Source organism: Amia ocellicauda, chromosome 21 (assembly GCF_036373705.1).
Source record: "Amia ocellicauda isolate fAmiCal2 chromosome 21, fAmiCal2.hap1, whole genome shotgun sequence".
In the NCBI taxonomy this organism is placed as follows: Eukaryota; Metazoa; Chordata; class Actinopteri; order Amiiformes; family Amiidae; genus Amia; species Amia ocellicauda.
Genome location: NC_089870.1, coordinates 1925569 through 1940066, shown reverse-complemented (window position 1 = coordinate 1940066; position 14498 = coordinate 1925569). Strand labels below are relative to the sequence as shown.

The following is a 14498-nucleotide window of genomic DNA, read 5'->3' as shown; positions in this document are numbered from 1 at the left end:
ACCCAGTGTAGTGTCAACACTCAACTTTCTTTCCTCAGGAAGGAGAGGAGCTGATGCGGGCCAAGCCGGAGTTCAGACCTGTGGTGATGGAACGGCTGGAGAAACTGCATAGACTGTGGGAGGAGCTGGAGTCAACCACGCAGAACAAGGCTAAGACCCTCTTTGACGCCAACCGTTCTGAGCTATTTGACCAAAGCTACTCCGACCTTACCAAGTGGTTAAAGGAGCTGTCACTGCAGCTGCAGGCTGAGGAAGAGGTGAAGGACCTGACTAGTGCCAACATCCTCCTCAAGAAGCAGCAGGTATGCCCCACAGCTCCACAGGCTTGAAGTCTCATATTCCTCGTTATTTATTTTTAAATTTTGCCCTTGCCTATCTTTTCATATAGAACTATATATTTTTAATATAGAGCCTATAGATTATATATGAAAAATACAAGGATCACACATTTTTTATATATGGTAGAAATCCTTACATTTTTGGCCCCTTTTATGGGATGAATTTTAAATATATTTTAGACTGCATATTATAGGTGATGTTAATTTTAATTACAACATGTTTTCAACATATAAAATACAGATATGTATTACAGACTGAAATACATGTCCAATCCTGTATTGGAATGAGGAAGTTAAAATGCTCAATATTCCTTGATGGGTGGGGGGGGGGGGGTTAATACTGGTTAATACTGTATTAATTTTACAATTTCCCCTTTGAACATTTCTGTTTATTTGTATTGATTATTGTTTGTATTTAAAAACTGTATCTCTACTGCCATGACTTATTTACCAGTATATAGGCCTAGTAATTGAAAGTGGAAAGAGGTTTTCATATTGTTTGTTACAATTTCTTTATTTTACTTTTTACACTTTTACACTTTTTACTTTTAACTAAAAATATTACTACTAACACATTTTTAGACTGTTATCTATTTTATTATGGTACTATTTTTAACATTGTCTCAAGCCATCATTGTATTTACAAATACTACTGTTACCTAAAAATACAGAATTCAACTAAAAATGACTGTTATCAATTAGAAAAGAAAGTTAAATTACAACTGAAAATTGACAATCACTGCCTATGAGACTCTCTGTCCCTCTGTCCCCTGTAAGATGATTCATTTGGTAAACGTATTGGAATCGTGGTGTACTGTTGCCTAATTCAGTGGAGTCCAAAGTCTAGGATACGAGTACTCCATCTCCACCAGTTCAATCCACCTGTGCGAAGGCTGATGGTTTCTTAATTGCAGGATTCCCAGACTTTAAATGCATGTTTCATGTATCTGGGTCTGTGTCCATGCCCTTTGCTTGAGTTTAAATAGTCGTGTTTTGGCAGCTGACGGAGAACCAGGTGGAGCAGCGGAAGAGAGAGCTGGAGGAGCTGGGGGCGCAGGCCCAGGCCCCGCTCAGGGACGCAAGGCCGGGCATCGATTCTGAGCACCAGGCCTTGGAGCAAGAGTTCCAGCGCCTGGCCATGCCCCTCAACCAGCGCAGGGACAGGCTGCAGGCCACCAGGGATGTGCACCAGTTCTACCGGGACCTGGCCGATGAAATAGTGAGTGTTCTCCACTCCCATCATGACTAAAAACTTCTACTTGGTGTTCAGTGTGATCTTGGCCTGCACCAAATAAAAATTCGTGCAAAATGTGTGCAAAAATGTGTCACATTTTAATTTTAAAGTAGAAAGAAGTGGTTTTTGACAATAAACTAAATCAGGAGAGGATACAGGTATATCATTTGAGATTCAAGGGTTTGTACTTGTGTGAGACAGCTCCAGTCAAGGGCAGTAACAGACAATCATATCTCTCAGTGTTAAGGCAGATTTTCAGATACTGTTAAAACATTTTTTTATGTTATTCAAGCTGAATAGCTAATTCTTTTAACACATTATTGTCACCTGTACTGGAACCATTTAATAACACAGATGTAGATAACATACAGAAGCAAAGCCTACATTTGAATCTTGTTGCCCTGCTGTTTGTGTTTCATATCCAATATGCTTGTAGCATCAAATGTACATGTGATTTTATGCAGAACCATTATGAAACCCTACAACTGAAGATGGGAAAATAGATAAAAGGGGGCATGAAGTGTATACATCTTCTAATTATCAATCTGTATCTCTGCAGCTTTGGGTGGAGGAGCGATTGCCCTTAGCAATGTCCACAGACCATGGCAACAACTTACAGGCAGTCCAGCTTCTAATGAAGAAGAACCAGGTGAGTTTCATCACAGTCACCTACACAGATATAAACTACTGCTGAAATTACAGAAAATTGCAGGTTAACATGAAAAGCACCATGTGCATGTGATGCCGTGAATGTTGTTTTTAAATATGATAAACTTCTAGATGGACAGCGATGATGTTCAGAGTTGGCACTTCAGTTCTGTTTATTGGCATTCCATGATGAGTGTGCAATACAAAAGCGCAAGACTTGGATATAGAAGGGTTTCAGAGGACTCACACAAGTTGTTATTCCACTCACTCTGCCAAACATGAACATGGAAATAAATAACTATTATGTATTCTATATCAGGGGCTTATAATAAGGAATGCATTAGTGCCTATTTTACATTTATTTCCAAACACATCTACATTCCTGCAGCTTCACCCTTTTGCAGAAATCACTTTCTGGTTGTATGGCTGAATACAAAGAATCAGGTAGCATTAGACACACTAGAGATGAGAGATATTACACAGAGATACTGATATGCAGAGTCTTGCAAAATTACAGATGATCGATCATAATTATGTAATTAAAAACATATCTGCTTGAGGTAAGTTGGCCTGTAGCTCATGCAGAAGGCTAACATTTATACCAAAAGTGATATGCATGGTTCATTGGGAGGTTTGTGTTAATGCGGGGCTGTGTCTTATGGGAGCTAAGTGCAGTCTCTCTCACACAGACACTGCAGAGGGAAATCGAGGGGCACCAACCACGTGTGGATGAGGTCTTGAACCGTGGAGAGAGGATGATGGCAGCTGGGAACCCCGACTCAGAGAAGATCAGCAAGCAGATGAAGGAGCTTCAAGAGATCTGGGCGCGGCTGCAGGATGAGACGGCCAAGAGAAGGGATCGCCTGGGAGGGTCCAGTGAGGCTCAGCAGTATTACAACGATGCTGCCGAGGCTGAGGCCTGGATAGGAGAGCAGGAGCTCTACATGATCGCTGACGACAAGGCCAAGGTTACACTGGTTACACTATTCCGTTAGAGTCCCACAGTCCTGGTACTTCCAGCTTTCATTAAAACTAAACTTAGTTTAATTAGACTAATTGAAACCTTTCATTCAATTACCTACTGTAAGTTATATTCCTTGCCAGAAAACCTCACTGCCCATGGGTAATAATCACGCAAATTTAATTGACTTAGAACAGGACAACTAAAACCAACTAATATTAAGCATAGGGAGTTGTCAATGTATAACGTAGTAGAACAATTTACCACGATTCTGATTGAGAATAATAGCCAATATATTTTTGCAATTAAAAAAACAATAAAGTGAAAGATGTAGCAGCCCTTAGTGTTAATGGGGAGCAGCAAGTGATAACAGAGAGTGCTGTGTCCACAGGATGAGCAGAGTGCAGTGGTGATGCTGAAGAGACACCTGGCCCAGCAGCAGGCAGTGGAGAACTATGCTGACTCTGTGAAGAAGCTGGCTGACAGGGCACAGAAGATGCTATCCGAGGACCATCCTGAGGGGTATGCGTCTTTATTAATTAATGTTAGAGGAAGTATCCAGAGATGAATGAAAGGACAATCCAGGAAACAGAATCCGAAATTGGTGATAATCTTAACATGAATTACATAAGTCCATATAGCAAAGAAACTGAACATTAAATTGAATGTCACTTTGAGGACAGTAATACAAAAATGCCAAAAATAGGTACATTATGTAAGTTCAAAATATAAAGCAAAAAGAAAACAACAACATTAATTCTGATAGGGGTATCATAGACAATGCTCACAAAATAAATGTAGCTATCCCAAAAAAAAAAAAAACATGTTTTTTGCTCCATGATTGGTGTTGTGCTTGTTTTGTTCTTACCTAATTTATGTTGTACACATCAGTAAGGTCAGTGGGGGTTAACCCCAGTGCCAGCCATTTGGAGTACTAGTGCTAACACCATAAACTCACTGAAAATGTGAAAAAGTAATACAAATGTGGGTTTAACTGACAGTCAGATTTAAGTAAATTGTCAGTTGTAAATTTGTGATGAAATAATTTAATGGAAAAAATATTATATTGATAATATAATCTCCTTAAATAATTTAACAGATTATCCTTAAAAATAATAATATACATTATGAAGTAAATGTATGTTGTTGTTTTTTCTATAATAATTTACTTAAAACTAGAATAGTAGCTGTATCCTCTCTGCATATATTATGTGTAAAGGACATTCCACTGACATATTTAGTATAAAGATTTTTGATAATATGGCTGATTATCAATCAATCAATTAAATCAATTCATTTTTATTTGTATAGCGCCCTTCGCAGGGTAGCAATATTTGCCTTCCCAGCTAACCAAATAATGTTGTGGCCACATTGTAATAAAGTGAACACAGAAAAAGGAGTGGCAAAAGAAATTCGTAGACTCTAGATTTTGTGATAAAAGAATAAAGAATTGAAAGAAATATTCTCAAATGACAAAATCTAATTTAAATAAAAAAATAATCTAACAAAATATCCTGAATTAGAATTTGCTGAATAATACATTTACAGTTGATATTAATTGTTCCAGAGATATCTGGAGGTATCTGCCAACGCTATTGTGTGACAAATGGATAATGACTCCGTTTGCTCAAGGATACACCTGTCAGCAAACCTTTTCTCAAGTTGTATTTATCAAACCAAAATCAACCAAATTACAACCTCACACAATGTTGCCAGGACTACGTATGTTAGCTGGGTTTATTGAGGAAATCAATTCAAAATTAATCTTTGGAGGATGATTGTGGAGGATTTCAGTACTTTTACTTCTCTCTTATTATCACAGTTAGAATTTGTTATAATGCTTATAGTTATGACATCTATCAAAATCGCCTAATATCAGCTTTTTGGCCCTGATGTTTTTTAAGACAATTTAACTGGGATGGTGGACTTAATGAGTGTGATTTGGGAATAATGAAAGCTGGTTAGATACTTCCAAAATGACTTTACCCAAAACGAGAGCTGTTTCTGAGAGAGCATGCTGGTCTGTGCTAGGGAGCAGATAATCTGCCGGCAGGGTCAGGTGGACAAGCAGTATGCCAGCCTGAGGGACCTGGCGGAGGAGCGAAGGAAGAAGCTGGAGCACAACTACCACCTGTTCCAGCTGAGCCGCGAGGTTGATGACCTGGAGCAGTGGATTGCTGAGCGTGACCTGGCCGCCTCTTCACAGGAGATGGGTCAGGACATCGACCATGTCACTGTGAGATTTATTTCCTTTGATACTCCCTTCCTTTGACCCACATTCTCCACTGCTTCCCTGCTACCTTATCTCGTGATGCTGTAAAACTGACAGCAAACAGCCTGTCCATATCTCTGTCATCAATCATCAATCATCAATCAATCATCATGCAGTGAATTGAGCTCTATTTAATGGCAAGTTAGGTGCTATGATAGCTTTTATACTTTAAAATTACCAAAATTGAGGGGTCACACCAATAAATATTTTTTTTATTTAATTTAACTCTTTATTGTTAGGACATATGAGAATTGTGGAGGAGACAGCACCAAAGAAAATACATAATTGATTTGAGCTTTTATGCCTTGTATATTCTTGCCTTTGCACATGCAGATTCAGAGGAAATGTAGGTGGTATCTTGTCAGAATTCAGCAGGAATTTGAAGCCTTTAATTTGATGTATATAAAGCTTGAAAATATACATACTGCTTCTGGAGAACATTGAGAGTTCAGATCCAGTTCAATCTGAAATAGAAACAAAATCCAAACATGCCAAGTGTCTGATCAATTTTCCTAACCCTGATTTTTGTCCCCCGGGGGCAGCTGCTGCGGGATAAATTCCGTGAGTTTGCCCGGGAGACTGGCACCATCGGGCAGGAGCGAGTGGACAACGTCAATCTGCTGATCAATGAACTGATCAACACTGAGCATACCGAGGCTGCCACTATGGCAGAGTGGAAGGACAACCTGAATGAAAGCTGGGGTGATCTGCTGGAGCTGATTGACACACGTGCTCAGCTGCTTACCTCCTCCTATGACCTGCACAAGTACTTCTACGACAGCAAGGAGCTGCTGGCCCTCATACAGGAGAAGCACACCCAGCTCCCCGCTGACCTCGGCGGGGATGTCAGCACAGCAGAGTCCTTCCACCGCATGCATGCAGCCTTCGAGAGGGACATCCATGCACTGGGAAAGCAGGTACACTCCCGTACACACACACAGACTCTCATATACACAGACACGCTCACACACACTCACACACACACACACACACACACACACACACACACGCGCCTACTTTGGGAGGGGAATGTAGCTCGAATAACAGGTCTCACTGAGATATATCCATAAAGCATTCTCAATATCTTAGTAAGCTTAGTTGAGTTTAGGGACACTTTATTTAACATAGTTGAAAATGTGTGTTATGTGTATGTCCCTACCACAGGTGCAGCAGTTCCAGGAGACGGCCGCCCGCCTACACGCACAGTATGCGGGGGACAAAGCCGGTGCCATCCAGGACACTGAGCACAAAGTGGTGGAGGCCTGGAAGAGCCTGCTAGATGCCTGCGATGGGCGGCGGGCCCAGCTGGTTGACACCGCTGACAAGTTCCGCTTTTTCAGCATGGTGAGGGACCTCCTGTGCTGGATGGAGAGCATCATCCAACAGATTGAAACCCAGGAGAAGCCCAGGTAAGGACAGATCCAAATACATAGGGGTTACAGGGTGGAATGACGTATTTCACTGCTTCTAAATCAGGTAATGGCAAGGAGACGTCTGTGATTCGTTTCATTGGGCTATGTCACATGAAATCAGGTCATCTCCATCATTATTAAATATTCCTCACAATTCCCCAGTAAGGAGCAGTATCCCAAAACAACTTACTGTTCTTTCTGTATTGCTTAGCTAATGTGAAATCAAGTGTTTTTCATTTGTTTGTTTGTTTGTTGTTTGTTTTACTTAAAATGTGTGAATAAATGTTTTCAAAAACAAATATTTTTGACAATATTTGATCAAATGTGTGCACTGTGTAAAAACGAATGTGATTATAGCAATTCATGATTTCAACCCTTACTCTGATGAGTGGATTGAATCTGGTTGATGTTCATGAGTTACGGTTGATGGTCAGTTAGGTATGGGCATACAAATACAACAAAAAACTTTAAACATGGAATGTATCAATTTCCCTTTTGTCACAGAGATGTGTCTTCTGTGGAGCTCCTGATGAAATATCACCAGGGCATCAGGTCGGAGATTGATACGAGGAACCCCAATTTCACAGCCTGTGTGGAGCTGGGGAAGAAACTGTTAGCTCGCAAACACCGTGAATCTGAGGAGGTGAGTATGGAGAAGAGAACCAGAGTGCTTCCAGGGCAAGATTCATCTCCAGCTTTCATTCTTTTTTAATAATAATAATAATACATTTTATTTGGGGGACGCCTTTCTAGATACTCAAGGACATCTTACACAAAGTTGACCTATATAAATTAATACAATAAACATAGATTACGATGGAGAAATACATAGGGACTGACAGTTACAAAAGAAGCATCTGCTAAAATGTAGCCATAGGGCTATAGAAGGTAGGCTTTCTTAAAAAGGTGAGGTTTTAAAAGATTTTTAAAAGAGATGAGAGTGTCTGCTTGTTTTATTTGTGTGGGGAGTGCGTTCCAGAGCCTGGGGGCCGAGCAGCTAAAGACCCAGCCACCCATGGTGGCGAGACGGAATGGGGGGGTGATGAGATTAGCAGAAGAGGAACGGAGGGAGCGGGAAGGGGCATAGGCTGGGATGAGGTCCGACAGGTAGGTAGGTGCCAGGTTATGAAGGGCTTTGTTAGTAAGGAGGAGCGACTTAAAGACGATACGGTAGTGCACAGGGAGCCAATGTAACTGGATAAGGACTGGTGTGATATGTTCAGATGATCTAGTGCAGGTGAGTATTCTGGCAGCAGAGTTCTGGACCAATTGTAGTCTATTGGTGAGTTTAATAGGGATACCAGTAAGGAGAGAATTGCAGTAGTCCAGTCAGGAAGTGACCAAGGCATGGATAAGGGTTTCAGTGCTGAAGTGTGACAATGAACGACGAAGCTTGGAGATGTTGCGGAGGTGGAAAAAAGATTTCCGGGTAATGGCTTTTATATGGGGTTCAGATGAGAGCATGCTGTCCAAGATGACACCAAGGCTTTTGACTTGTGATGAAAGCGGAACTGAAAAACCATCAATGTTAATACTAAGGTTGTGCTGTTTAGAAACAATAGATTTAGAGCCAATAAGCATGACTTCTGTCTTGTTGCTGTTAAATTTGAGGAGGTTCGAGCTCATCCAGCTCCTAATATCTTGGAGACAGTTAATAAGGGAAGTGGGAGGGAGGGGAAGGGTGGGTTTGGTGGAGATGTAAAGCTGCGTATCATCAGCATAGCAGTGAAAATTGACTTTGTGATGACGCATAATCTTGCCCAGTGGTAGGAGGTAGATTATGAAAAGAAGTGGTCCCAACACTGACCCCTGGGGGACACACTGTGAAACAGCTGCACACCCTGATCTGTGTTTTTTAATTTGCACAAACTGTTGACGGTCAGTGAGGTAAGAAGAAAACCAAGAGAGTGCAACACCCGTGACACCAACACCAGCTAAACGTTCTATGACGAGTGGATGGGAGATGGTATCAAAGGCTGCACTCAAGTCAAGAAGGATGAGAATGGATAGTACCCCTGAGTCAGCTGCACAGAGAAGGTCATTGGTGATTTTTACTAAGGCTGTTTCAGTGCTGTGGTTGGAGCGAAAACCAGACTGGAATGGTTCATGAAGGTTATTGGAGCTGAGATGGAGTTGAAGCTGAGTAGCCACAACCCACTCAAGTGTTTTGGAAAGGAAGGATAGGTTTGAGATGGGACGGAAGTTGTTCAGGTCATCAGGGTCAGCATTACATTTTTTAAGGATGGGAGTAACAGCAGCAACCTTAAGTGTGGAAGGTACAATGCCAGTAGTGAGGGAGGAATTAATTATGCCAGTAATCAGAGTTTTAACAAGGCTAGTGGGCATGGGGTCAAGTTGACAAGTAGATGATTTGGATCTACAGATAAGTTCAGTGATGGAATGCTCAGTGACTAGAGTGAAATCAGAGAGACAGGTAGTGTAGGCTGAGCCTTGTGGTGTATTCATCCCAGACAGATTTTGGCAATTTTGATAGATATTGGTGGATGTCATGGACTTTTGTGTGGAAAAATTTGAGGAACTTGTCAGAAGGGAAGTTATCGGGTGGCTGAAGTAAACGTTTTGCTGTGGAGAAGAGGAAGTTTGAGTTATTTTGACCAGAATTGATGATGCTAGAGTAGTATAATGTTCTGGCAGCTGAGAGGGTGTGTATTATTATTATTATTATTTTTGTCATTTAGCTGATGCTCTTATCCAGGGCAACTTACATTTGTACCCATTTATACAGCTGGGTATTTTACTGGAGCAATCTAAGTGAAGCACCTTGCTCAAGGGTACAACAGCAAGCACTGCCCCACCCGGGATTTGAACCCACAACCTTCCAGTCATTAATCCAGAGCCCTAACAGTGCCCTAACTCCACAGTGTGTACCAGGGAGCAGTGTGAGTGAAAGAGACAGAGCGGGTTTTAAAGGGAGCGAGGGTATTCACAATTCACAAGTTGTAATGCACAATGAGATTATGAATAGAGTTGGAGTCAGGACTGGGGTAAGTCTGAATCAGATTGATAAGATCAGTGGGGTTGATGTTTTTTATGTTTCTAAAGGAAATGGTGCGTTGGACATGTTTAAGAAGGGGAACAGAGACTTCGAACATGACACCAGCACAGGCCTGTCTTTGCATTTGAAATCATGGTTCTGCTTTAACCTCTTAAATTGTGTTAGGTCTATGATCTACAAGGTAACACTTCACAGTTCACAAACTGTAGTATAGAAATTGAAAAGGTACCGCAGTTCAGAATATGAAGTGCACAAAATACATGTACAGTATGACAGTGTAACTACAGAGCAATCCAGTAGTTAGCAGTAGTAAATAATGTGTATGAGATCAAGAGATTAGATGTATTTGAATGGTATTGCAGTGGTGGAAAGTAATGTACAGTAATGTAATGTAAAGATACATTTTATGATGAAGTATCTACAATTACCATCTAACCAAGTGGAGCTCCACGATGGCAAAAGAGTGCTGATACTTTTTTGTTTTGTTTCTGTATTTTAATTTTCAGATTAAGGAGAAACTAATCCAACTGACTGAGAAGAAGAAGGAAATGATAACGAAGTGGGATGACAGATGGGACTGGCTTCGCCTCTGTGAGTGCAATATGACTCTCTTCTCTGACCTGTCAGTCCAGTGAATCCTGTGTAGACTTTCACAGTCAGACTGACGTACACATTGAAGTGTTCCTCTGATTTATGAACTTTTCACGTAACACAGTAGATGTGGTGGTTAAGGAATTTCCAAATTTCCAGATCATCATTCTGGCAAGTGTTTCTCACTGAACTGTAATGAGCTGCTAGAATAAGCACTATTTCCACTACTTTGAAGGGACGTGTATTGCCATACTTGTAGAAAATGATAATAATAATAATAGTAATCATTGCCGTAATTATGATCATCATCTTAATAATAATATAAACAACACAAATAATGACAGTAATAATAATAATAATAATAATAATAATAATAATAATAATAATAATAATAATTAGAACCAATAACAAAGATGCAAAGTTGTTAAATATCCATCACAATAACAAATGACAAGGTTCCAACATTTGTAAATTTATGTGGTACAAATATTGCAAAACTGACACAAGCATCCAACTGCTGGTAAACAACAATTGCATCCTCACAGCCAACTAAAACCCCCTAGACACCAACGATAGCCCAACAGAGGTTGGTGATGTGGGGCTGGGGACTGTGAGTGTGGTGACAGTGTCAGATCTGTGTGAGGTGTCTGACTGCACACACTGTAGGACAGTCAGTCAGTCTTTGCACTCTCTCTCTGTCACAGTGCTGGAGGTGTGTCAGTTTGCGAGGGATGCATCTGTAGCTGAGTCTTGGCTGATTGCTCAGGAGCCCTACGTGGCCAGTCGGGACTTTGGCCACACAGTGGACGAGGTGGAGAAACTGCTGAAGAGACATGAGGCCTTTGAGAAGTCTACAGCAACCTGGGAGGAGAGGTTTAGTGCCCTGGAAAGACTGACAACGGTATGGTAATAGTCCAGCTTGCAATTCAGAAAGAAAAGGCTAACAAACAAATCAATGTTTATCCTTTAACTGCATACATACAAATTCAACTCCATACAGGGCCATATATATATATCCGGAAGGAGGCTTCATCATAAGTCTGTAGATTATTGCATATTTTTTATCTTGCATTTAAAATTCAAAATTCAACATAAGAATATTCAAAATGCTGTCTTATCTGAAAAGGACCGTACTCAATTTCAAAGATTTATATTTTTTTCACTTAAAAATTATAAATAACATTAAAATGTACTGTGTTGGACATGTGTTGGACACAGCTTTTGTTCTAAATTCAGATTTTGCCAGCAATGAAATTTGTATTGCTATAGCAAATCTGTTTACTTTGCTGTATGATTTTGGAGCACAATATTGCTTTGGGATATATCAGCAGGCATAGTGACCCATCAGACATCTCTATTAACTGATACACACAATCAAATGATCAGAGTTTTATTGAATACCATTCTGTGACACATTTATCTATTCTGCTTCCCATTAGTAAATAAAAGTTAGATCTTTATCACATCCTGTTTCTTCAACAGTTTTACATGCCATCTTTTTCATAATTTTATTTTTGGGACTACACACACTCCTATTATTTAACTTATGTTCAACTTCTTTGAACGTAAACATACATGTCTGTTTCTTAGTTTTACACTAGTGGCATTTATACTTGCAAAAACTGATTAGCTCTCAAGATTAAATATTTCAAACCTGTCAGCCTCACTTAAAACCATTACCTGTGTTGCATAACTCCCTCTGTTTCCCCTCTCTGTGCTGTGTAACCTGCTCCCTGTCTCCAGCTGTGCTTTAACTCTCTGTGTACTGTGTTCCATCTGTCTCCAGCTGGAGTTACTGGAAATTCGTCAACAGCAAGAGGCTCTACGAAGAATGAGCCAGAATGGAGAAAAGAGGCCTGAACCAGAGATCAGGTAAGTGTCCCTTATCTCTTTTGCAAATTGAGACAGATTAACCCTCCATTATGTGAATGCAAGCAATCTGTTCCATACAATTCAAGCAGATTGACATGGGTAACCTAATTTGGGCTTGTGTTCCATGTTGTACAGAAGGGTCAATACTTAAATGAATTAGAAGTATTTATATTGTCTTTATCGCCAGATTATTTTACCAAACAATTTCCTGAGTTTTTCATTCTGGTTACATCTGTTTCTTTGTTAGACCCCTAACTCTTGCAGAAGACTTAGGCAACATCTTGAAGGTTGCTAATTAATGTTACTGGATTTTTCTCATAAAGTAATGTTCAGTCAGGCATGTGCTCCATGAATACACTTAATTTTGCTTCCTGTTGATAAAGAATATTTTCAGAACATATTGTGACACAGCAGGGGGTTGGAAGTGTGCGTCGTTGGGGATTAGAGTTGGTGATTCGATGGAAAGATTTGTTTTTGGAAATATGTGGTGGTGTGAAAACATAAGTAGCTTTACAAAGGGTCGTGTCTGAAATTGCAGTCCTCATGCAATCCGTGGTTGGTAGTCAATGCGGGATTTCAAACAAAGTGAATGTCAAAAGCCAGTAAATCACAACAAATCGGTACGCTCTCCCTTTCTCTCATTTTACAGACACCAAAAGCTCTCTGGCACTTCCCCTCAGGTACAATGCAATGTGAAATGAACTGCTAGGCTCTCCTTTATAAACACCTTCCTGATGTACTGCAGGTGTGCTTGATTCCCTAGGTTGACAGGTGACTTGTAGATATTTTTGCATATGGTTTTGGTATGAGAGCACCAACAGGGGGATCCCTAATTTTGTATCTCCCTTCGTATACTATACCCTAAATCCCTGCACGGGCCTCAAATCTAGGCCCCAGCCCGGCCCTGGCCCGAGACGCTCAGGCCCCAGCCCGGCCCTTGTCCGACAGCTTATCACAATTATCGTCCCGAGTCCGACTGTTTTTTTTTAGTTTTTTTTTCATTACCACAGCCTATACTACTGTTGCAGCCATTAAAATAGTTCAGTTTTGTTTTTAATTGCAAAGTAGTTATATTTCTTTTCGTTTCTTTATTAAGTTAATTTAGAAAAATGTTTGGAGCATTTTTTGTTTGTTAAATTAAAGTTTTTGTTTTTTAAAGTGACGACCAAGCGGCCAGCGGCCGACACTGAGTTGATCACGTTTGATCAATTTAGCCTCTCAAATCAACACTTGACTTGCCTACAATAAAATCAATAGATATAAAACACTTCAAGCATATCACACAATGTTAGTTTAAATGTTTATTATCACCACCACAGTAAAAAAGCATTTTTGACAAGCTGACCAGGCTGCTCTGCTGCTCGCAATGGCGTGAGGAAAAAAACGAACGAACGTGCTGTATGATCTAAACACAAAATAAAAATAAAAACACGCAGGTTATCTTACCTTACCTCAAAAATCAAGGCGTCACCACAGAACATGGCCATTCTTATTTCCAATAGTTTCCAGCAGTTAGACTAATGACAATACAGTCCAATCAAACAAAAAACAAGACGGCCTCCTAGTCTTAACATGGCTACAGCCAGAAGAACAGTCTTTTACAGAGCATCATGGAGAAAAAGCACAGCATCCACAGTGGACGGTTTCAGTCCAGTCCTGTTTCTTCTGTCCTCGTCCAGCTACACTGAAGACACGCTGCTGCTGCTGCCGCTGGCAGGGACACTAAACACCGTGTGAGCCAGTCTGCACAGGCGCGGTAGCATGCTCTCGTGTTGTCCGTGGGAAGCCTGTGTCCGTGTGTGTGTGTGAGCAGACTGTGTCATGTGTGTCAGTGTGATAGATTATATAACATCTTTCTATGTTTGTTTTACCATCAGCAACTTCTCATAGTTTCTTTTAATTAATTAATGTCTAAAATATAAAAAGGAAGAGGAGCCTATAACAGGCCTGATGCCCGGCCCGCGTGTGAACTATGACGTGAAAATTGGGGCTGAAATGCAGGGCTCTACTACACCCCACCTTGTGTCACAATATTTATCATGGAATCCGAACAGAAACTTAAGGGGTTAGCTTGCCATGCCCAGCTACCATAGTGAAATGTTCTCCCATTCTTCATATGAGTCTCCCTGGAGTTTTTAATATATTTCCCTCTGT

The 14498-nt window shown here is 40.5% G+C and overlaps 1 protein-coding gene across 6 annotated transcripts in view; it reads left to right on the top strand.

The window, feature by feature from the left end:
- Positions 1-14498, top strand: part of sptb (spectrin, beta, erythrocytic) — a 90881-nt gene that overhangs the window by 63951 nt on the left and 12432 nt on the right. For all 6 annotated transcript variants that reach the window (XM_066694827.1, XM_066694826.1, XM_066694828.1 and 3 more), the window contains 12 exons: positions 39-302; positions 1339-1557; positions 2132-2221; positions 2910-3188; positions 3573-3703; positions 5213-5417; positions 5996-6370; positions 6618-6862; positions 7370-7508; positions 10388-10472; positions 11177-11373; positions 12259-12344. In XM_066694827.1, coding sequence (XP_066550924.1) covers positions 39-302; positions 1339-1557; positions 2132-2221; positions 2910-3188; positions 3573-3703; positions 5213-5417; positions 5996-6370; positions 6618-6862; positions 7370-7508; positions 10388-10472; positions 11177-11373; positions 12259-12344 — 2315 coding nt within the window. The remainder of the gene's footprint in view (positions 1-38; positions 303-1338; positions 1558-2131; positions 2222-2909; positions 3189-3572; positions 3704-5212; positions 5418-5995; positions 6371-6617; positions 6863-7369; positions 7509-10387; positions 10473-11176; positions 11374-12258; positions 12345-14498) is intronic.